We start from the raw sequence: 23,589 nt of genomic DNA, 5'->3' as shown, positions 1-23,589 counted from the left end.
TACGAACCCCGCTATTCTCCGCACCGTCGTGAGTGCGGAGAATTGCGCCCATTGCTTTTGCACAAACCCCAATTCCATCCCAGCCCACAATGGAGAAACAAATAGAGTGTATTAAAATTAAATTAGATAGAGAAAGAAGAAGAATTGGATTGGGAGAGAAAAGGGAGACAGAAAACATAGGAAGGATTTTAAGTTTAAAATTTTAAATCTTAGAAACCTTCAAGAGCAAACCTGCAGAAATTCAATTGTTTCCCTTCTGGGCCTCAGAAATTGAATAGCATTTCAGGAATATAAATCCCCATCATTAAAAAAAAAGTCCTTACTTTGTCAAGTACCAGGCATAACTTTCTACAGTGAATTTGGCATTGCAAATGTAGCAATTTCTTAAAGTAACAATTTCCTGAAGTTAACAAGGTCAAGAGTGAGCTCCCATTTTCATAAGATTAACATTAATGACGAGGAACACATCGTCCGCCAATTTGCGTGTATTTGCAATTCATGCTATATCTCTGCCCCACCAGAAATGTATGGGTTAATTCCATGGATACAAGAGTATGCACATTGTGATCTTATTTTCCCAGCAAATCTCAGGCGTTAATTCAACTTTTGTGATAAACATGCTGTAATATATTCCAGCAAGCCCACATACCTTTTTTCTAGATTATATCTATCAGCGTTTGTGCCTCCTCTCATGGGCAAGTTCAGATACCAGAAAAAGTGCTCATGGTTGAAGATTAAAGCAATCCCTCGGCTTTCGTGTTTCGTGTTGTATTCAATAGATGGATCCATGGAATCAATACTGCGACAAAAAAAAGCAAAATAATGTCCATTTGACAAGAGGTGACAAACAGCTTGTGTTAAGCGAACGCTGATGGGATAGGAATTCAAATGTAAATCAAAGCAGAGAAGGTGTTTATGCTAAAGACACACTAGACAGATGAGTTATCCATTCACCCATTTAGGAGTATTTGTAAAATGCGTCTAAAAACATGTTTACCCATTGTATCTTGAAGTACGCTACAGTCCGACATACTCAATCACTTTGTTTACCATTTTATGGAAACTCCTTTTTATAACCCTATGGAAACTCCTTTTTATAACCTTTTCCCTTTGTTATGTATCATGGTTCAACAAGTTAACAGCAAGTGCTCCATGACATACTTGCATCACTCAATAAGACATAACAATGGATATCAATCTAGAGTAACGGGGAAGCTTTATTTTCACTCAATGATTAGACTGTAGGAAAAGTAACTGCCAATCTCAGTTCATAGGATAATGTTTATAGTATAGATCCAGATGCACTTTTATTAAACACCCCCCCCCCCCCCCCCATTTAAGAACTATCTTTCTTTTTGCATATAGGGATAAGAAACTCAACTTTTTCCTCCAATGCCACTCCATCCTTGCTGCCCTTCACTCTTTCTCCCTCATCGCCTCTTGCTTCCTGAGTTGGTGGGCCAGCATCCTACTAGCCTTCTCCCTGTACTCATGCACTGCCCCCTTGACCTTCTGCAACTGCCCCACTGCATCCCCTGTGGACACCAGCCCAAACTCATCTGGAGCTTCTGCCTCTCCTTCAACAATCTCCGCCTCCCTGCTATCCACCCGCGCCGGGGGGGGAGGGGGGGGGGGGGGGGGGGGTGTTATGGGAGCAGCGTTTTCAGAACCCCAAAATGTATCATGGAGTTCAACCAGCCTCTCCCTTTAATGTATTGTTGCTTTTGAAGCACACGACTTGTTCCCCAGGTGTGGTAGTACAATTATGGACACGTGGTTTTTTAAAACAAGACAATGTTTATTCCATGAATTCAACTTAATCTTTTTGAATAAACATTGGATCCCTTAGCACCCCTTACTTCAAAAGATAACCCTGAAAATAATACAACACTAAATAATCCCTCAAAATGATCTTTCAAACCTCCAAAAGAATTAACACCTTTAAAAACAGAAACATCAGGTTAAAGACATTACTATTGAATTTAAATCACCCAAATGATTCAGAGATAGTCTTTTCTGGCAGAGATCGCAGCAGATCCAGCTCACTGCAAACACAGACACACACAAACTCTTTTTCTCAAAACTGAAACCTAAACACTGCAAAATGGCGGAGCTAAAAATCCCAGCTCCACCCACACTCTGACATCACTTCAGTAATACGAGCTGCTCCATTTCTTAAGGTACATTGATTAAACATCCATTTCTTAAAGGTACTCTCGATGACAGGGGGGGGTGGGGCGCACTGGAAAGCTTAGGGGTTATTATGGACGTCTCGTCCACCAACCTCAACATCTCTGCTTGCTCCTCCCTCTCCCTGTGAACCCGAATTTGATACTCCCCCTTGACCACTGCCTCGAGCACCCCCCATATAACGTGGCGGCCATGACCTCACTTGTGTTGTTTAATTCCATGTACCCCCGAATGGCAGTCCTCACCCGCTCACACACAACCTCCTCCACGAATGGTCCTATATTCAGCCTCCACTGCAGGCGATGCCCCCCCCAATCGACTCGCAAGTCCACCCAATGCGGCTTGTGGTCTAAGACCACGTTCACCGAGAATCCCAAATCCACCACCTCCGCCAGCAACAACTTAGCCACCACAAAACAAAATCCACGAGTAAACCCTGTGCACATGCGAGAAGTACGAAAACTCCTTCGCCATCGGCCTCCCAAACCTCCATGGGTCCACTCCCCCCTAACACTCAATAAACCCTTCAGCTCCTTCGCCACAGCCGACACTCTCCCTGACCTCGAGCTTGACCGGTCCATTGCTGGATCAATAACCGGGTTAAAATCCGCACCCCCCCATAATCAGCCGAGGCGAGTCTAGGCCTGGGGTCTTCCCCAATACTCTTCCTAAACTCCACATCGTTCCAACTTTGGACATAAACATTTACTAGGACAACTGGCATCCCCTCTATTTTGCTACTTACCATCACAAACCCACCCTCTCCCCCCCACCCCCGCGAATCCACTACGATATTCCCCACCTCAAAAACGCCACATGCTTATTGACCAGCACTGCCACGCCACACCTCTTAATATCTAACCCCGGATGGAAAACTTTCCCTACTTGCCCTTAGCCTTGTCTGGTCCCCAATCTTCAGATGAGTCTCAAAATTTTTCAATAAAAACTATTTACAAAAAAATTCCTCAAATGTGTGTAAATACGCGACCACCTATTCAGTCCCCTCACGTTCCATGTAGCTAGCCTGGTCGGAGGGCATCCTGCCCACCGCCCACCAATCAACCATACCCCTTCTTGGGCCAGTCCCCCACGACCCTCCAGGCTCATCCACAGATGTCCACCGTCACCACTCCCTCCTATATAACGCTACAGCAACATCACCTTTGATCAGCAACCCCCCCTTCCCCTAAACAAAACAACAATCCCATCCCCCTCTACTTCACTAACCACCCGCTAACCTCCCATTCAGCTCCCATTTACTAGCCTGCCCAGCTAACCTAAACCCCCACCTTCCTCTTATTTCTCTCCCCTCCCCCACCCCGCTATTCTTGATCCATTTTTTAAAAGTAAATTTAGAGTACCCAATTCATTTTTCCAATTTAAGAGCAATTTAGCATAGCCAATCTGCCTACCCTGCACATCCTTTTTGGGTTGTGGGGGCGAAAACCACGCAAATACGGGAAGAACGTGCAAACTCCACACGGACAATGACCCAGGGCCGGGATCAAACCTGGTGCCGTGAGGCAGCAGTGCTAACCGTTGTGCCATGCTGCCCGTATTCTAGATTCATTTAATCTAACTAAATTTAAATTCCCAACTGCCAGAGTGGAATTTGAACTTGCTTTTCCAGATGAGCCCAGGTTTCTGGATTACATCCAGGAGCATAACCACTATGTTCCTGTGCAACTTGAACAGCTGAATGGCCTCACAGCTTGGCCACATTTAACAAGGGTACAGGGCACAACTAAAAACGTGGAGAATTGCTGCTGAGCTGTCCATTTCACCCTGAGAAATAAAATAATAACGTGCAAAAAGCACCATAACAAACTAAGAAATGAATATAATTTTCAATAAAGCCATTTTAACATTTGATTTGCAATTTATTCTTTTGTATCCATGCAAAAAAGTCAAATGAACACATTTTGGTTCAAATGCCGCTTGGTCTGTCATTTAGTCTTTCAAAAAAATCTCGGTGGAATATTGATCAATTTGGTTATATATGTTTGCAGCCTTGTTTAATTCCCTTCAGTTTCTCATCATTCAGTAGTTTGAGATATAAAATTAGCACCATTGTTGGAAAATGGGAAGAATAAGCAAAATTAAAAGGGGAAGAATAAGCAAAATCAAAATAGTATTTAAATTCTCCAGCCATTCCAAAAGAAAAAGAGCAAAGCCAGCCTTTGTCTATTTGGAGGGATGCGATCATGTAAAATTCCTCAGACACTTATCTTTACTATCAGTTAAATCATGCAGATTTTTGAGCAACATCTGGGTAAGTGGAGGTTGCGATCCTGGTCTTGAATGTTTGAGTCGTAGCTTTAAAGGCAACTAAAATGTTTTACATTCCTTCATTTATTCAGGTTACCAACCCTCCAGAATTGTCCTCCACTCCCCAGGAATTGAAGATTAAGCTCCAGAACATCTGTGTGTGCAACCCAGGAGAAAAATCATAGGGGGATTGAAAAGAATTGGTGATTTCCTTTGAATATTTTCACTTATTAGTTATAAAATATTGGAGATGAGGGTGGAGGGCAGTAAGGCTGTTTAACTAACAGTGATGATTAATCCAACTGGATAACTTTTAAAAGGTGCATCATAGAAAGCATCCTATCTGGCTACATTGTAGCCTGGTATGGCAACTGCTCGCCTCAAGACTGCAAGAAACATCAGAGAGTCATGAACACTGCCCAGTCCATCACACGAACCCGCCTCCCATACTGACTGTCTACACCTCCCGCTGCCTTGGGAAAGCGGGCATCATAATCAAAAACTCCTCCCAGCCGGCTTACTCACTCTTCCAACTTTTTTTATTTCCACCATTTAATTCCAGCCCGAGATGAAGGCACAGTTCCAATAGTTTTCTGATTACACTTTGCATCCAGCTCTATAATCCAAGAGGAGATCATGAACCAAAATGAGGAAATATTTGGAGGCTAAATGACTATGGAAGCATCAGAACAGAGCCTGATAACCACAACTAATTCCAGGGTCCCGGTGTAACCATCTGAATTAGCCAGTTTTACCCTCTGCATCCTAGGCATGAACTGCAGCAATCCCACCACCACATTCATTGCAGCAGAATGTGTGAGGGATGGTACCTGGGAAGGCAGTGTCCAGGGAAAATGGTCTTTATTTCACATGTTTAATCAGAGGCTGAGCTGATTTTTCTCAAGGCAGCAACTGGCAGGGTCTCACCCTTTCAATCAAACTGTTCTTTAATGTAATTTCTAACATGGTCGCACCAGAGGAATAAAGGAGTGTTTTGTCTGAAACATCATTCATTTTAAAACAATTTAAACTACAATCAGAACCCTGTTTAAGATGCTGAATCAGGTATTACACAACCAGTTTGAAGCCATAATCCCATTTTTAAAATGAATGCTATTCATCTGTCAACATTTTGAGCCATTAATTATTCCACAAACAATGGACCTTGCCGGCCAACAGCTTTACGGACACGTGTCCTGATTTAGGATGTTTCAGGAAATACTATTTCCTCAATGCTTCAGAGAGTGGTACTTAAGTGACAGTAGCAGATTATCATAGATTATCATAGAATTTACAGTGCAGAAGGAGGCCATTCGGCCCATCGAGTCTGCACCGACTCTTGGAAAGAGCACCCTACCCAAGATCAACACCTCCACCCTATCCCCATTACCCAGTAATCCCACCCAACACTAAGGACAATTTTGGACACTAAGGGCAATTTATCACGGCCAATCCACCCAAACTGCACATCTTTGGACTGTGGCAGGAAACCACAACACCCAGAGGAAACCCACGCACACACGGGGAGGATGTGCAGACTCCGCACAGACAGTGACCCAAGCCGGAATCGAACCTGGGACCCTGGAGCTGTGAAGCAATTGTGCTATCCACAATGTTACTGTGCTGCAAAGGAACCAGTCACAGTTATAACCTTGGTGTTAATATGCAACGTTAGAATGGAGAACAAACACTCCGTGGCTGTACAGGGGTTAGAAACTCCAACATAAACCCACTCAGTAACACCAACACGGACAAACTTAGTGACATCAAAGTGCCACGCCCAGCAGCAGCTTTGACATTTAACGGTGTAGGTTACGTTATGCCAATTTCATTCCACTAACAAAAATAAAACACATTTGGTAAAGTATCTGCACAATTCAGCAATCTAAGATATCAGACATGCAGAATCAAACAGTTAGCGTGAATTCCTGAGTCCCACATCCTCTCCCATTGCTTCCCGGTATAAAATTTCAAGCTCGTTAAAGGTTGTAGGATTTTTGGAAATTTGGCTGGAAATGATCAACGAAAACAGAATCCTGGCATGAGACTGGAATTTCTAGAAAAGTCTCTGGCCATACGAGTGCAGCCCATGAACACCACCTTCCAGTTGAGCACACAAGTTTCTCTTTTCAAATTTCAGCTCCCGAGTACATAATCGTTCTGAGCTGTGACAGACTCTTGGCTCCAATGTCCGAGCAGCCATGTTGGATCCCAGCAATCAGGAGGGAAGGAAACAAATTTGTGGATAGAGCCCTTGTCCTGGACAGCACCAGATACCCCCCGAGCCACTTTAATCTTATCCGACTGACTAAAATAGCGGTTTTCCATCAGCTCAGCACGAGGGAGAGAGAGAGCCAGGACGAGGGAGAGAAAGAGCCTCTTCCAACTTCTTCCATTGGGCAGGAGATTGAAAAGTTTGAGAACACGCACTAACAGGTTCAAAAACAGCTTCTTCCCTGCTGTGACTAGACTCCGAAATGACCCTCTTATGGACTGATCTGATTAATACTGCACTCCTGTATGCTTCACCCAATGCCTGTGTCCATGTATTTACATTGTGTACCATGTGTTGCCCTATTACGTATTTTCTTTTCATGTACTAAATGATCAGTTTGAGCTGCACGCAGAAAAATACTTTTCACTGTACAATAAACAAATCCAAATAACAAATAGCCCGTCTATTTTCCAATTGGAGGACAGGATGTGGACCTGGAGGATGGACCAATGGTGGGACTGCAGTTCAAGGTCATGTGATGGAACCACCAGGAATACACCTACTGTTGGCAACACTACATGGTACCAGCGATGGACTTCTGTCCCCTCCACAAGATAGTCTGATCAATCTGATCTGAAATGGCTGAAAAGCGATCACAAATAAAATTGAGGGATATTCATCTTTAAAATAAATAAAAGTTACATTTAAAAGCATTTCATACCTTTGAATAGTTGGAAAATCAACTTCACAGACAACTAAAAAAAAAGAAAAAGAATTTATCATCAATTCAAACTGATAACCATACCGTCATTTGCTGCATGAGCATTTTTCTTTTCTTTTTTTTTCGGGCCATACCAACTGAAGTATTTATGAAGCAGCTGAACACACTAAAATAATGTAGACTATATGAGAGAGTACAATAAACAAATCCAAATAACAAATAGCCCGTCTATTTTCCAATTGGAGGACAGGATGTGGACCTGGAGGATGGACCAATGGTGGGACTGCAGTTCAAGGTCATGTGATGGAACCACCAGGAATACACCTGCATCAAATTTATCTACATTACTTAAATGGTCTATACATATTTATACCATCAGTGAATTTGAATTAAAAAAATAAATTTAGAGGCATAGCAAACAGATTTAACAGAGCTACTGATAACTAAAGCAGCAGAGAGTAGGCTGCACACAAAACAAAGCAGGGATTTGCAAATGAATGGGGAACACAGTAATAAACCACCTGCCTCAGAACCTAGGCCAGAAACTAGAACTACTTATTAAAAATCCCAAAATCCCAAGTAGATAGTAGCAATATATTATAAGCTTTGACATGATCAAGACTCGCACCTCCCCCAGGATCAGCAAAAATAAATAAATGGAACAATTCACGAACTTCCTGTAATGCAGAAGCTAAGGGAGTAGCCAAAGCTGAAAATAGGTTTGGTTGATTGGGACAGCAAGAGGGGAACCACAAAGACAGTCCAATAGTGACAGATCCTAAATAAGGCACTGAGGGAGGATAGTATGGGTAACCATGTTGAATGCCACAGAGAGAGACGGGAAGGCTGAGGTATTGCACCACTATCTCATTCAGGTAGTCGTAATTTATCTGCCACCTTGCAATTGCTGAACCATGAAAACTTTTAAAATCCTGCAAAAGTTAATGTTGTTAATCACTCATCGCCACACATTATAAAACATTGCCTTGTTATCCTTAAGATTGAAATTGAACCTCAATGGTGCGTAAATGGGTGATGGAGGGGGGAGGGGCGGCGTGGAAAAGAATAGAGATGGCGTCATGTAGAGGTACGAGCCTGGGTGCCATGGTAACGGCGCCATTGCCGCTCTCCCCTAAGAGGTTTACCATGAGCCCGGTAGTGGCGGCGACCCTAAGAATCTGGGGACAGTGGAGACGGCATCGGGGGGAAACAGGGGGCTCGATGGAGGCTCCACTGGGTGGCAACCATCGGTTCATCCCACAGAACAAGGATGGGGGATTTAGGGGGTGGCAAAGGGCGGGCATCAGCAAATTGAGGGACCTGTTTATTGGCAGGTGGTTTGCGGGCCTGGGGGAACTGGAAGATAAATTTGGCCTTCCCCAAGGGAACATGTTCAGATACTTGCAGGTAAAGGCGTTTGCTAGGCGACAGGTGGAGGGGTTCCCTCTGCTGCCGTCACGGGGGACGATGGACAGAGTGCTTTCGGGGGTGTGGGTCAGAGAGGGGAAGGTGTCTGACATCTACAAGGTAATGCAGGAGGTGGAGGAGTCGTCAGTGGAGGAGCTGAAGGCTAAATGGGAGGAGGAACTTGGGGAGCAGATAGAGGACGGGACTTGGGCGGATGCCTTGGAGAGAGTCAACTCTTCCTCCTCATGTGCGAGGCTTAGTCTCATCCAATTTAAGGTGCTGCACCGGGCCCACATGTCCGGGACTAGGATGAGTAGGTTCTTTGGGAGTGAGGACAGGTGCACCAGATGTTCGGGGAGTCCAGCGAACCATGCCCATACGTTCTGGGCATGCCCAGCACTGGAGGAATTCTGGACGGGGGTGGCGGGGACGGTGTCGAGGGTGGTTGGATCCAGGGTCAAACCAGGGTGGGGACTCGCGATTTTTGGAGTTGCGGTAGAGCCGGGAGTGCAGGAGGCGAAAGAGGCCAGTGTCCTGGCCTTTGCGTCCCTAGTAGCCCGACGAAGGATTCTGCTAAAGTGGAAGGATGCAAGGCCCCCCAAGTGTGGAGACCTGGATCAGTGACATGGCGGGATTTATAAAATTGGAAAGGGTCAAATTTGCCCTGAGAGGATCAATACAAGGGTTCTATAAACGATGGCAGCCTTTTCTGGACTTCCTGACTCAAAGATAGGTAACTCGGTCAATCGCAGCAGCAACCCGGGGGGGGGGGGGGGGGGGGGGGGGGGGGTGTTCCTTACTGTAGTGTCTATTCTGTAACTTAATATTGTGTTAATTTGCGTTGTTGTTAAAATGCTGTGTTCCTGGAGGTGGGGCGAATGTTTATGATTGTTAATGTTATTGTTATTTTTGGTATTTTACTATGGTGCGTTGTTGTTGTATAAATTCAAAATTTTTCAATAAAAATTATTTCAAAAAAAGATTGAAATTGAACCCAGTGTACTGAAATGTTATTGTTTGAATGTTTTTTGAGGATATTGTGTTGGTCTATGTGCTGTGTGTGGGAGTCAGTGTGTGACTACTTTAATTAAGCCAGGAACTGAGGGTCTGTGGAATAGAAACCATCCAAGAATCTATGTATGAAAAGCAGACATTTAAAGTGAATAGAGCCACGTTGGAAGTTCTACAAGTAAACACAACATTGTAGATATTTGCATTAGGAGATAAGTGATGATTCTGAATTTTTTTCCCCCGCAGCTGAATTTCAAAAGGAGGCAAGAAGAAGCTTACATCTTAAATAAGATCATAATAAATGACAGTGCAGGAGAACTCAATTATCTGCCCAACAATTAAATTGGAAATACTTCAGTTTAATGTCACTGGTTCAGCTTCTTTGTAGTATAGCTCAGTATCTCAACCTTTTGGGTTTATGGTGAGAAACAACACATAAGCATTATAGTTCTGTTTTCAAAAGGGGAAGGGGAAGGGGAAGGGATATAAGGTTTTATAGAAGTGATCGTAAATAAGAACTAGTAATTCCAGTCCAGAAATGCATACAAAATATTGTTGATTTTATGTTATCTTACTTTTTGTAAATAAGACATGGATTTACTTACCATTCGCATTTTGTTCACCAGATTTACTATCTTGAACAGTAACACCTATGAAGAAAGTATTTTATTAATAATACTGAATGTGACAGTAGATCTAAATAATATTAAATAGCAGCTGAACAAAGATGAAATACTACTATATTAGTTATTAGCTACCATCTTTAAACATTGTTTGGGAAAGAACTGGAGCATTGCTGACGAGTTTTGACAAAATCTCTTTTTGTAGCGATCTTCAATTTGTGTTACAAGGTGAACACATCACAAACATGCTTCATTCAAATGAAAGGAAGAGATCGCCTCATTACAAAGTCAGTCAGAGTAAATCCAGCCAGACTTTATATAACAATGGAGAAGCACTGAATAGGGTGCAAAAGCCATTTACGAAGAGGGTAACAGAGCTGCAGACAAAAGCTAAATATTATAGATGCTGGAAATCTGAAATAAAACACAAAATGCAGGATAAACTCATTTGTGAAGAGAGAAACAGTTTTTTTTTCAAATAAATTTAGAGTACCCAATTCATTTTTTCCAATTAAGGGGCAATTTAACGTGGCAAATCCACCTGCCCTGAACATCTTTGGGTTGTGGGGGTGAAACTCACGCAAACACGGGGATAATGTGCAAACTCCACATGGACTGTGACCCAGAGCCGGGATCGAACCTGGGACCTTGGCGCCGTGAGGTAGCAATGCTAACCACTGCGCCACCGTGCTGCCCGGAGAGAGACAGAGTTAACGTTTCAAGTCCATATCGCTCTAATTCAGAGGGGTAAAAATGTGATGAATTATGTAGTTGGACAGGGACAGAGCTGGAGCAGAATAGAAGGTTGGGATAGGTGGGAGGTAAGGAGAGACTGACAAAGATGTCATGGACACAAGACAAAGGAAGTGTTAATGGTAGTCTCAAAGACTAAAGAAGATGCTGATAATCATAAAAGTAAGTTAGCAGAATGTGTTAACAAGAAAACAAAGAGCAGTGAACAAAGAGCAGTGCTCGGTCAATGCAAAACTAAAGAAGTGACAGATGACCTTGTGGGGGTGAAGTTGGCACAAAGGAGAGAAAAAAAGGGAGTGAAGATGGAGGAAAAAGTTTCAAGCTGTTGAGTTCAGAAGGCTGTACGGTGCCTAATCAGAAGAGGAGGTGCTGCTCCTCCAGTTTTGCAAGAACTCTTTACAAAAGTTTGAACAAGCTGGGTCTCATTTACTCTGAAAAAGAACAGGCTGAGGAATTACGCAACACATCTTTAAAAATTACAAGATGATTTTAGGACGATATGGTGGTGCAGTGGTTAGCACTGCTGCCTCACGGCACCGAGGATCCGGGTTCGATCCCGGCCCCGGGTCACTGTCCATGTGGAGTTTGCATATTCTCCCTGTGCCTGCGTGGGTTTCACCCCCACAACCCAAAGATGTGCAGGTTAGGTGGATTGGCCACGCTAAATTGCCCCTTAATTGGAAAAAAAAACTAAGAAGATTTTGAGAGGAGACAGAGAGGTCACCCCTCGAGGGAGACAAAACTAGAGGCCATCAATACTAGATACTCACCAAGTCTCCTGAGACAGCGCCTTCCAAACCCAACACTACTTATCATCTAGAAGGACAAAAGCAGCAGACCTATGGGAACATCACCATCTGGGAGTTTCCCTCCAGGTCACATACCATCCTGTCTTGGAAATATACCTACACCACAGGGACTGCAGCAGTTCATGAAGATAGCTCACCACCAACCTTTCAAGGGCAATTAGGGTTGGGCAATAAACGTTGGCCAAACCAGTGACACACACATCCCATGAATTAATTTTTTTTTTAAAACAGGGAATTGGGCAAAATCCTCTACTCCTGGTGAGAACGTGGAAGTCAATGCTAAAGGGAGTAGTTGAAGTGAATAATATAGAGATATTTAAGGGAAGGCTAGAGGAGCAAATGGGGGACATGGAATAAGGGGTTAGATGAGGAAAGATGGGAGGAGGCTTCAGTAAAGCACGAACATCAGCACAGGCTGATGAAAAGGAATGACCTGTTTCTGTGACATACGTGCTAGGTAAAGACTTCTCAAAGACGAGGACGAAGAACAATGTTAGCTTAGATGATATGCTAACAGCATTGACTTTTCCCTCAGAGATGGATATAGAGTCCAATAAGAATAACAGAGAAATAAAAGTTTGCCAATTTTTTTTATCTGCAACTCCCAAGTTGAACTAAATCATCTAAAATGAATGAACAGAATTAAAATGATTCAACCACAATGTAGTCACGTTGTGCTTAAGGAAGTAAATGCAACACTAGTTAAACCTGTTTAGTCCAGTCCAAGGTTATTAAATACTGTGCAGTATAAATTTAATGTATTCTTCACTAGTTTTTTTACATTACTCCTACACAGTCAAAGAACGTACAACTGGTATCTTTACGTTAAAACTGAACAGATTAGCTTCAGAATTTCAATTTAAAAGGTCTGTAGCCTTCTAAATTACATGCCTCTACCAGCGATTTCCAGATCCCTACAACCCTCTGGGTGAAAAGATCCAGCCTCAACTCCCCTCTAAATTCTTCCAAATCTATGCAGTATTTATTGATCTCTGCCAAGGAAAATAGATCCATAATTTTATACATCTTAATTAAATCTCCCCTCAACCTCCTCTGTTCCAAAGAAAACTCCCAGCCGATCCAATCTTTCCACATAGATACAATTCCCATTTTCTCAGAAACAATCTCATAAAATCCTTTGCACAGTGTTGCAATCGCATTCCTTCCTGTAATGCGGTGACTCTTAGCCGTGGTCCAATTTGGGGTTTATACAGATCCAGTTCAACTCCCTGCTCTTACAATTTTATGGCTCTGCTGATAAAGGAAAATATATTGTATGCCATCTCATCTACCTTATTGACCTGTCCTACAACCTTCAGCATTTGTGGACAAAAACTCTTATTGGACTTGTGATCCGCTACATGGGCCTATAATTTACTGTTCATTCTCTGCCTTGAAGCACTCAATATGTTACCTGGCATAGAAGGATCATAGAATATAGCATATAAAGAGGCCATCTAGATGAGGTTTTTCTCAAGTTATCATTGCTTCTTGAAGCTGCACCCTTTGGTTTGATCCTTCCATCAATAGGAACAGTTTCTTCCTATCCTGTCCAAACCCCTCATGATTTTGAATACCTCCATAAGTTCTCCTCTCAACCTCCTTTCCTCAAAAGAAAATTAGTCCTAACTTCTCCAATCTATCTACGTAACTGAAGTTTCTCATCCCTAGGACCATTCTTGTGAATCTTTTCTGCTCTTTCTCTATGTCTTCATATTTTTCCTAAAAAAATGTGTCGAGAGCTCGACTCCAGTTGAGGCCAAACCAGTGTTTTATACATATTCAACGCAACGTCCTTGCTTTTGTGCTCTATGGCACTCTCGACAAAACCTAGGCTGCAGTCTGCTTTATTAACCACTCTCTCAACCTGTCCTGCCACCTTCAGTGATTTATGCACATATATGCCCAGGTCCTCTACTCTTGTACCTCCTTTGGAATAGGACCCTTTTGTTTACTTTGTCTCTGTTTTTTCTAATAAAAATGAAATCACTTCACTGCATTAAATTTAATTTGCAACTTGTCTGCCCTTCTTCATTAACCCGTGTCGTTTTGATGTTCTACACCAGGGGTGGGCAAACTACGGCCCGCATGCGGCCCGACAAAGGTTTTTATGCGGCCCGCCAATGAGGTGCCCGGAATCATAACCGGCATTTTTGAAAAGCCGCCGGGGAAAAGCCGCTGAAGTAAATGCGCTTATTGAATAAGCGCATTTACTTCAGCGGCTTTTCCCCAGCGGCTTTCAAAAATGCCGGTTATGATTCCGGGCACCTCATTGGCGGGCCGCATAAAAACGCGCGTAGTGGGGTGGATGAGTGGGGCTGTCTCATTGGTCGGTTTAGTTGGGTGTGCGACCAATAGGAGTCCAGGTTACAAACAATAAGCCTTATTATTGTTTGTAACCTGGACTCCTATTGGTCGCACACCCAACTAAACCGACCAATAAGGCAGCCCCACTCATCCACCCCACTACACGTGTTTTTATCGTTGACTCGGCTAGGCTGTGCTTCTGACAGTGTTAAGGATCAGCACAAGCAACTTGACACCTGATTTCAACAAACTGGTAAATGACTGCAGTCAGATGCATCATTCTCGTTGACATTGTTCTGTTACTTACTGAGTTACTTTGTTTTTCAAATAAATGTGCTTTTTTTTCTTTAAAGACCTTTTATTTTGGCTATTTAAAATATTAATTATTTTACTTAATATACTATGCGGCCCTTTAAAATTGTGAATTTCTGAATGTGGCCCTTGCACGGAAAGGTTTGCCCACCCCTGTTCTACACCGTCCACCTCCTCACAGTTCACAATGCTTACAAGATTTGTATTTTCCACAGATTCTTAAAATTGTACCTCGCGCTTCTCTGGGTTGAATTGCAATTTCCACTTCTCTGCCCACGAGAGAAGACCATTGAAAACCTCGTGCACTGGTCAGGAATTATACTGACGGTGGTAGAACCCTGGCTATCTAAAAGCTCTCGGCATAGTAATACTCCTCATTTCGGTACTGGAGTGGGGAGGGTAACAAAATGAAGGAGGGAACAAGATTTATGTTCTGGGACCTGTTGAGGATATTTCTCCAAACCCTGAAAGACAATGCTGATATTCTATAGTTTATTTGGTGTAAACTCATATTTTGGAGTCCATGCAGACGGGCATCACAGTCGGCTTTTCAATCTAAAAATGAAGAGGTTTTGCCCAATCCTCATTTAAAAGCTATTTATATTTGGTGATGTTTTCTTACAGTTGTAACAATGACAAAACCATCAGCATTCACTATCATTAACCTGTGAAACCGATTAAGTTTGCGCATGTGCAGTAAAAAAGGTAAGATAGCAGAAATTCAGAAGTTGCTGCCTGTGATTCCCTGCCTCCTCCAGAGTGTACTATGGAGGTCCCTGCAGATAGTAATCGGCAACTTTAAAGTTATTGCACGAGTAAGAACTTCCCCATTTACGCTGCATCACCGTTGGAAACCCTGAAAAATTTAATGCTGGAAATACCAAGCAGGTCTGACCGCATTTGTGGAGAAACAGAGTTAATATTTCAGGCCTGTGATTTTACATCAGAACCTGAAAGAGTCTTGCCTTGTTAATGAGGTGTATCCGGGTTTTTAAAACCGCGTAGCAGTTCATATTAACTTCTGTACAGTCGGGCAGCACGGTGGCGCAGTGGGTTAGCCCTGCTGTCTCACGGCGCCGAGGTCCCAGGTTCGATCCCGGCTCTGGGTCACTGTCCATGTGGAGTTTGCACATTCTCCCCGTGTTTGCGTGGGTTTCGCCCCCACAACCCAAAGATGTGCAGGATAGGTGAATTGGCCACACTAAATTGCCCCTTAATTGGAAAAAATGAATTGGGTATTCTAAATTTTTTTTTTTTTTTAATTTCTGTACAGTCTCTGGCTTTTGAAAATTAATATCCGTAATGTTGAACGCTTCAATTATGATTATGCTATTATAGCTGTTTAATAATTTTTTCCACAATTTATGATAGTCTAATATCCAGGTCCCAACCTTGAATCCACTATCAAATTTGGAATAAGTGGTTGTGAGAATTCTTCAATGGGATTGGCTGCATGCCCTGTTTGATGACAACACTGAAGATCCCCTCAACTTGGTGCCAGATTCAAATGATCAGGAAGGAGGACAACCACACTAGAGACTGCCAGATCTTTGCAGGCAAATGTTGTCACCAACTACACAATTTGGTTTATTGAAATGGGTTTTGCCAGTTGCAGCAATTTTAGTTCATTTTCTTTTTGGGGAAAAAAAAAGTACACGGTAAATAGAAGATACAAATCACAATTTATTGGCCATGTGATCATTCGAGTTAGTAAATTTAGAATGGTGTACAGTTTCTAAAGTGGTCTCTTCTTCCACCCCCCCCCCCCCCCCCAATCCCATTTAATTTCAGTGGGGCTTAGGTATAAGTATAAGCTCTCTTAGAAGAACTGAGAAAATGTTACTCTTTTAATACATAATAAGAATAATATTTTATTAGAACATAGAACATAGAACAGTACAGCACAGAACAGGCCCTTCGGCCCTCGATGTTGTGCCGAGCAATGATCACCCTACTCAAACCCACGTATCCACCCTATACCCGTAATCCAACCCCCCCCCCCCCCCCTTTCCTTACTTTTTAGGACACTACGGGCAATTTAGCATGGCCAATCCACCTAACCCGCACATCTTTGGACTGTGGGAGGAAACCGGAGCACCCGGAGGAACCCACGCACACACGGGGAGGACGTGCAGACTCCACACAGACAGTGACCCAGCCGGGAATCGAACCTGGGACCCTGGAGCTGTGAAGCATTTATGCTAACCACCATGCTGCCGTGCTGCCCAATTGTCACTGTGAAAAGTCCCTAGTCGCCACATTCCAGCGCCTATTCGGGTAAACTGGTACGGGAATTGAAACTGCACTGCTGGCCTGGTTCTGCATCACAAACCAGCTATCTAGCCCACTGAGCTAAACCAGCTCCTTTACGCAACATTCTAGTTAATTTTAAATACTTTTGTAGTCAACAGATATTAGTCAACAGATCTTTACTCCAAAAAACAAGATAGGAAAACAACATGATGTTTGGGTTTACAACAGACCACCACTGCCCAAACAGCCCTGCTGTCACAGAGCTACCTTCAACTCTCGTGTCCCAGTTCACATTAACAAATGTGTAGCCTGCCCAAAGATATACTGCAATTGTAATTTCTTGAATGCATTCCAACAGCTTCTCTCCATCCCATCTTACTTTCCCACTCTTTATTTACTTTCTGATATAACCTGGAATTAAATATCCTTACACTTCCTGCTTCAGACTGCACTGCTCTTTAAAAATTCTTCACTTTGGTTAAGGAGATACAGTTGCTTGTCGTGCATAATGGGCAAGCACAAGTCGGCCGTCTGTTCACGACTCACAGCAAAATCTGCATAATGGGCAAGCACAAGTCAGCCGTCTGTTCACGACTCGCAGCAAAATCTGGCCCAACCAATTCTTGCTTCAACAGATAAACGCTTAATGTGTGCACATTTATATATCACAAAGCAGTAACAAATGCAGGGATTCAGACAGCACACCATCTTTCCGTGTTATCTAAAGGCAGTGATGCATCATCTCTCGGAAACACACCCTATCTCCTATTTCAAATGGTGGCTGGATTTGTGGTTCCAATTCAGTTTACAGCAACCCTTGTTTTGCCTGTAGTGATTCCCAAGGCAGACAGTAACAGATGAGGGGCTTACGTAATTCAATCACGTGCTTTGTTCAGACAGCATTGCACTAGGTTGCAAACTGATTTGAGGTAGGGTTTTATTTCATGACATTACGTAAGATGCAATCGCATGGCCTATCCCAGCCAGTGGGGATTCGCAGCACCATCCTACCAAATATTAATTTTTAGATTTTAACCTCTGCTATTGCAGCAATGGGATTATTCAAGGTTTTACTGATGAATGAAATATGGGGACATGCAATTAAGTAATAAAACGCAAACCTCAGCTAACATGAATAAATATTTCAATAGTAAGATTACAATGGACCTTTTGTTTAATAGACTATTTTTTTTGCACTTTGTGCCTAATTGTGCTGCTTTATCACAAGTCAAATTACACTTGTGTCTTATCTTGGCTATACTATAAAATGCATTAATAAATACCATGGGGTCGATAGTCTAAAAATTGCATCTTCCTGACAAACAATTCTTTACAATCTAGACTTTTAAATTTAGTTAATTTGAACGGAAATTCTGAAAAATCTCACGTGGTGTTTAAAATTGTTTAATACAAACAAAATAATTGTTGGTTTCATATGAGCAAAATTGACTGAATTACCAAGAGTGAACTTTCAACTACTGCAGAAATCACTATAAATAGCAAGACTCCTTGCCCAACTTAAAAGAGCTTTCACTGCAGTAAACTTACAGTAAACTAGAATTTAAACACTTTTGGCTTGGTCTTCCCAGAAATAAGCTCTACTAGAATAAGCCATAATTTTGTGAGCTACAGTATATATAGCATGGTAGCCAAGTCCAAAAATATATCCTTAACTAAAAGTCTCAAAAGTGATTGGTAGAGTTAAAGGCAGCAATTCTGTGAGTAATCCCAATTATGTGAGTTCTTACTATTTTGGGGAAGATTACATTATAAAATGTTACATGCTCAAGTTTAAGGTAGACCAAGAGCTAACCTGCATGTCAACCTGCAACTCGCACTCTTTCTTTTCATCAATAGAGTACTGATTGCATTAATAGGTCTTGAGATAAACGGACACAGAGCAACGGACACAGAACAGAGAGAAGTGTAAAATAAAAGCAAATTACTGCTTAAGTGCAAGTTGCTTTTAAATGTCCTTAAAAGCGATTGCTGATTTTATTCTGTTACAATTATCATAAGGCTTACTCGTTGCTTCAATCTCATTTTTGCAAGGAACATATTAATACAGCTGGCAGTAAATATATTTAACAAAAAGTGACCACTTATACTGCAAAACTACAGTGTAGTAAAACTCCATACTAGCATGTAATATGTTAAGTATAGTGATTTAGAAGGTCATGAAAATTGCGGTAAACCGTTCTTCCACATCAAGATCTGTCTCAGTGATTCAGCAAACCCAGTTAAGATCAAAAATAGCTTTATTTCTGCGATAAATAGGTTAGAGATCTGGGGCGGGATTCTCCCCTACCCAGCGGGGCGGGAGGTCCCGGCGTAGCGGAGTGGCGCCAACCACTCCGGCGTCAGGCCTCTCCAAAGGTACGGAATTCTCCGCACCTTTAGGGGCCAAGCCCTCACAATGCTAACCACTGTGCTACCGTGCTGCTTAGAAGCAAGTCATAAGAATAAATTCTGTCTTCAGACATTACTTCAACCACTGTGCCTCAGTTCACATAGGTTGTCACCTCAAAATCTTCACCCAGCTCACACCTATACTGTAATTGTAATTCCATGAATGCATTCCAGCAACTTATCCGTCTTTCCCTTAAAAGCATCTATGCTGGTCATCACATAGCGACTTCTACAACCTTATTACTCACAAGTCATACCTCAGCTCATCTATATTTAAATACAGCGCATCTGGCATTATAAATTGAACAAGATCATCGATCAAAAATGCTCCTTTGGGGCTTTTAAGTGGTTCATGAGATCATAAATTTGGGCAGTGGAAAGATGTGATTGGTTGATTATTGCAAATGCCAAAGCACCTGCATTGTGGAAAAATTGTTCCATAGGCTTTATAGTAACTTCATTTCAGAGAGAAAGTTCGAAGATAAACCAGGTAACATCTGGACCAAACTGATCTTCTAAAGAATGGGCCATCTGCTCTTTGAGACGATAAGCAAGGATTCAAAATTATTTAGTGAATTTTGTTTTGTTGCTTGTATTTAGCCTATAAAGAATCACTTGTATTTTGCATAATGACAATAGATCTGAGAACCTTGCTGATGCTTATATATTCTGGTGTTGCAGATTGCATCCCACCCTAAGGAGGTGAAAATTCAGCACCAAGGGAACAGAGTAATGTAACCAAACATCTTCAATTACAAATTAGATATAAATAAAATGGAGCATTTTGCTTAATTTGAAACACTTCAACAGATTCCTAATCCAAAAAAAGATAGGAAAACAAAATAACATTTAGATTTACAACAGACCATCACTGTCCAAACATTAACCCTGCTCTCATCATCTTGCCTTCAACCACTGTGCCCCAGTTCACATAGATTGTCACCTCATGTCTTCACCCAGCTCACACCTATACTGTAATTGTAATTCCATGAATGTATTCCAGCAATTTATCCATCTTCCCCTTAAAAGCATCTATACTGGTCATCATATAGCGAATTCTGCATCCTTATTACTCATAGGTCTATGCTGTTCATCATAGTGAGTTCTACAACCTCAATATTCAGTCGTACCTCAGCCTATCTCATATTTAATTCACTTTTTTTTGGTCTCTTAGCTCTTCTCTAATCCTTCTTTGCCCACTCAGAGAGAGTCCTTTGTCTTCAGTACGTGGGGTTTAATCTTCAGCTCCTGCAGTAGCACGTAATCAGTAATGAAGTCATTTCAGTGAAACGGTAGTCATTATTTCAAAATAATTATCCAGAACACTGAACATTGAAATTCTGCTAAGTTCCATAACATTTTCATCCAAGCTCTTTCCCGTTCTAAGCCCACATTTCAGAAGCAAACACTTTTCCTTTTCTACCTACTCGAATCTAATTTTTGCACCGTATCTTTTGTATTCAGTTCTGAAAAATGATGATTAAAATTATTCGCTTCATTTTTTGTCCAGAAAGAGTGCACAATCACATGTCTGATTCTTTACCTGTCCTGTGTCAACACCCAATTATTACATGTTTCATAAATGGTGGGAAAAACAACAAAGCAGCCTCAGTTCTTACTTGACAAAGCATCTGACGTAAAAATGTTCATTTTCAAAAAGGTGCAACTAGCAGTTAGGACCTTACTGTGCAAGCTTCAAGCATCCACACTGTTCCTCCATTTCTGATGTGTACACACACTAATCATTCTTTCCTGTTGCATCTCTCACACTTCCCACACCCCAACGTTTTGCTTGTGCTGCAAGTTTCCACTCACTCTGCCCCGAAACTTCCTCTTTGCTTCGACTGCACACTCACCTTCACTCTTTCCCTTTGCTTCTTTCTAACCTGCACTCTTCCCCACTCTGATTTCATTGTACGTGCTCACTTCCCTTTTGTTGCACACAACATTGTCAAACCTCTAAGATCATCCTGGAGTCTTGGACACTTCTACAAACAAACGAGTAGAAAAATCATAGGGGATATTTCTTTTTAAAGTGGGTTTGGCATTATTTTCTATAACACTTTCACCAATATTCACTATATTAATACTGGAGCTGCGAGAAAAGGCTGTTTGTCTAGGCGTGGCAGTTTGCTTTCTTTCACTTCATGTACATCTCGCCTCCAACTCACACAAACCTCAGCTTCCTCAGTCTACTTTTACAACCCGTCTCTGTCCAATTAGCTCTGCTATTCATAGTTTATTTTGTGGTACACACTTGCTCTTACTGCAACTATTTATTCTCCTTTGCTTATGCTGCCGGCTCTCTCTGTTTTGAGAAACAAACACATTACAGCTGGCTAGATTGGATAGCACAACATAGCAAGGATTATTATGCAGCTTGCTGTGGGCATCTCGTAACTGAATGTTTCACTTACATTTTTACACAATAAATCCACAATAAGCCAAATGAAAAATGAAAAATGAAAATCGCTTATTGTCACGAGTAGGCTTCAATGAAGTTACTGTGAAAAGCCCCTAGTCGCCACATTCCGGCGCCTGTCCGGGGAGGCTGGTACGGGAATGCAGAAAATGCAGACTCATCTGCCCCAAAATAATTCTGCTTTTGACAAGAATTCTGTTTTTTAAATGCTCAGTTCTAAATCAATCCAACTCAAAACAGAGATCCTCAATCTGCTGCTGGGGACAAAAGGGAAAGGTCGCCTTTCAGATCTGGACACCCATGTGAAAAGGTCAACTGCAATAGGTTGTCCATTCACTCCAAAGAAGCTGACTGATTGCTGCTGAGTGTTTTCAGAATTTTCTATCCTTTGGTTTCAGATTTCCAGTCGCTGTAGTTTTGTTTTAAGTCAAGATGTGACAAGGCTAGCATTTATTGCCCATTCCCAGTTACACATAGAAATGGTAGTTAGCCAACATCCTGAAATTCTGCAGTCAATAAGGAGAACTGTCAATACTATTAGATAGGGAGGTCCAGGATTGTGACCCAGTGAGGATGAACAAACAACAATATAGGTTCTAATCCAGATAGTGAGTCTTGCACTATCTGGAGGGGCATTTGAAGGGTGATGATTTCCCCATACACTTGCTGTCCTTGACCTTCCAGATGGCGAAGGTCACCTGTATGAGGTGACTGAGAAGTTATATTGAGTTAATGCAGTGCATCCTATGGATAGTTCACACTGCAGAAACACATGCCGAATTTAGTGACTGAATTAGTTGCTTTGCCCTGAATGGTGTCAGTCACCCTTTGTTGTTCTATTGTCAAAGGGACTCCCTCCTCCTCAGGTGTGTTTACCTGGGGAGAGGCACTGAAGCACCGCGATGTGATGCTGACTTACAAACAGTGGCCGCCCTGACACTGCGAGGGGAGCTGGCGACACCGAGCAAATCCATCCGGCCTCCGAACCCCCCTGCCCGACTGAACCCCCCTCCCCGACTGAACCCCCCTCCCCGACTAAACCCCCCTCCCCGACTAAACCCCCCTCCCCGACTAAACCCCCCTCCCCGACTAAACCCCCCTCCCCGACTAAACCCTCCTCCCCGCCCGAACCCCCCGCCCCAAGCCGACCCAGCGGATTACCCCCACACCGGCCGCTTTGCCGGTGTCCCGGGCCCGCTCCCAGTACCTGGCTCGGGATTCGCTGCCATGGTGTCGATGGCGGGCTGCGCTATGCTGGGCTCTCCTCCGCTCGCTCTTTGTTTCTCCTCCAGCAGCCGCTTCCTGGAAACCTGCGATCACCCGCCCCATCCCCTCCTGCTCCGATTGGTCTACCGAGCTGTCACTCAGCCCGGGGGCAGCCAACTGGCTGACAAGTGCATCCAGCAGCTGGCACGCATTGCCCCACCCACGCTGCAAAACCCCCCGCCCACACCCCCAAACTCACACCACCCACACCCCCAAACCCCCCCCACCCATACCCCCAAACGCCCACACCCCCACCCCAAACTCCCCCACCCACACCCCAAACTCCCATACCCCAACCCCCCCCACCCACACCCCAAAACCCCCTATCCAAACCCCCCCCCCACCCAAACCCCACACCCCAAACCCCCCTGACCCCAACCCCCAACCCCCCCCACAGCCCAAACCCCCCCACACCCCAAACCCCTCCACACCCCAAACCCCCCCCACAACCAAACCCCCCACACCACAACCCCCCCACACCCCAAACCCCCCCACACCCCAACCCCCCCCACACACATCTCCACTCCCCCACCAACACCCCAAACTCCCCCACCCACACCCAAACTCCCACCCACACCCCAACTCCCCCACCCACACCCCCAAACCCCCCCACCCACACCCCC

The 23,589-nt window shown here is 43.2% G+C and overlaps 1 protein-coding gene across 1 annotated transcript in view; it reads right to left on the bottom strand.

The window, feature by feature from the left end:
* Nucleotides 1–23,036, bottom strand: part of LOC119963246 (caspase-6-like) — a 40,948-nt gene extending 17,912 nt beyond the window's left edge. Inside the window, exons 1-4 of the mRNA XM_038792054.1 lie at nt 22,908–23,036; nt 10,418–10,462; nt 7,395–7,428; nt 650–799 (exon numbers count right to left, since the gene is read on the bottom strand). Of these exons, the coding sequence (XP_038647982.1) occupies nt 650–799; nt 7,395–7,428; nt 10,418–10,462; nt 22,908–22,929 (251 nt within the window). The 5' untranslated portion in view covers nt 22,930–23,036. The remainder of the gene's footprint in view (nt 1–649; nt 800–7,394; nt 7,429–10,417; nt 10,463–22,907) is intronic.
* Between the last annotated feature and the right edge of the window lie 553 nt (nt 23,037–23,589).

Source organism: Scyliorhinus canicula, chromosome 3, assembly GCF_902713615.1.
Source record: "Scyliorhinus canicula chromosome 3, sScyCan1.1, whole genome shotgun sequence".
NCBI lineage: Eukaryota > Metazoa > Chordata > Chondrichthyes > Carcharhiniformes > Scyliorhinidae > Scyliorhinus > Scyliorhinus canicula.
Note: the sequence above shows the minus strand (reverse complement) of the source record. Positions and strands in the feature narration are given on the sequence as shown.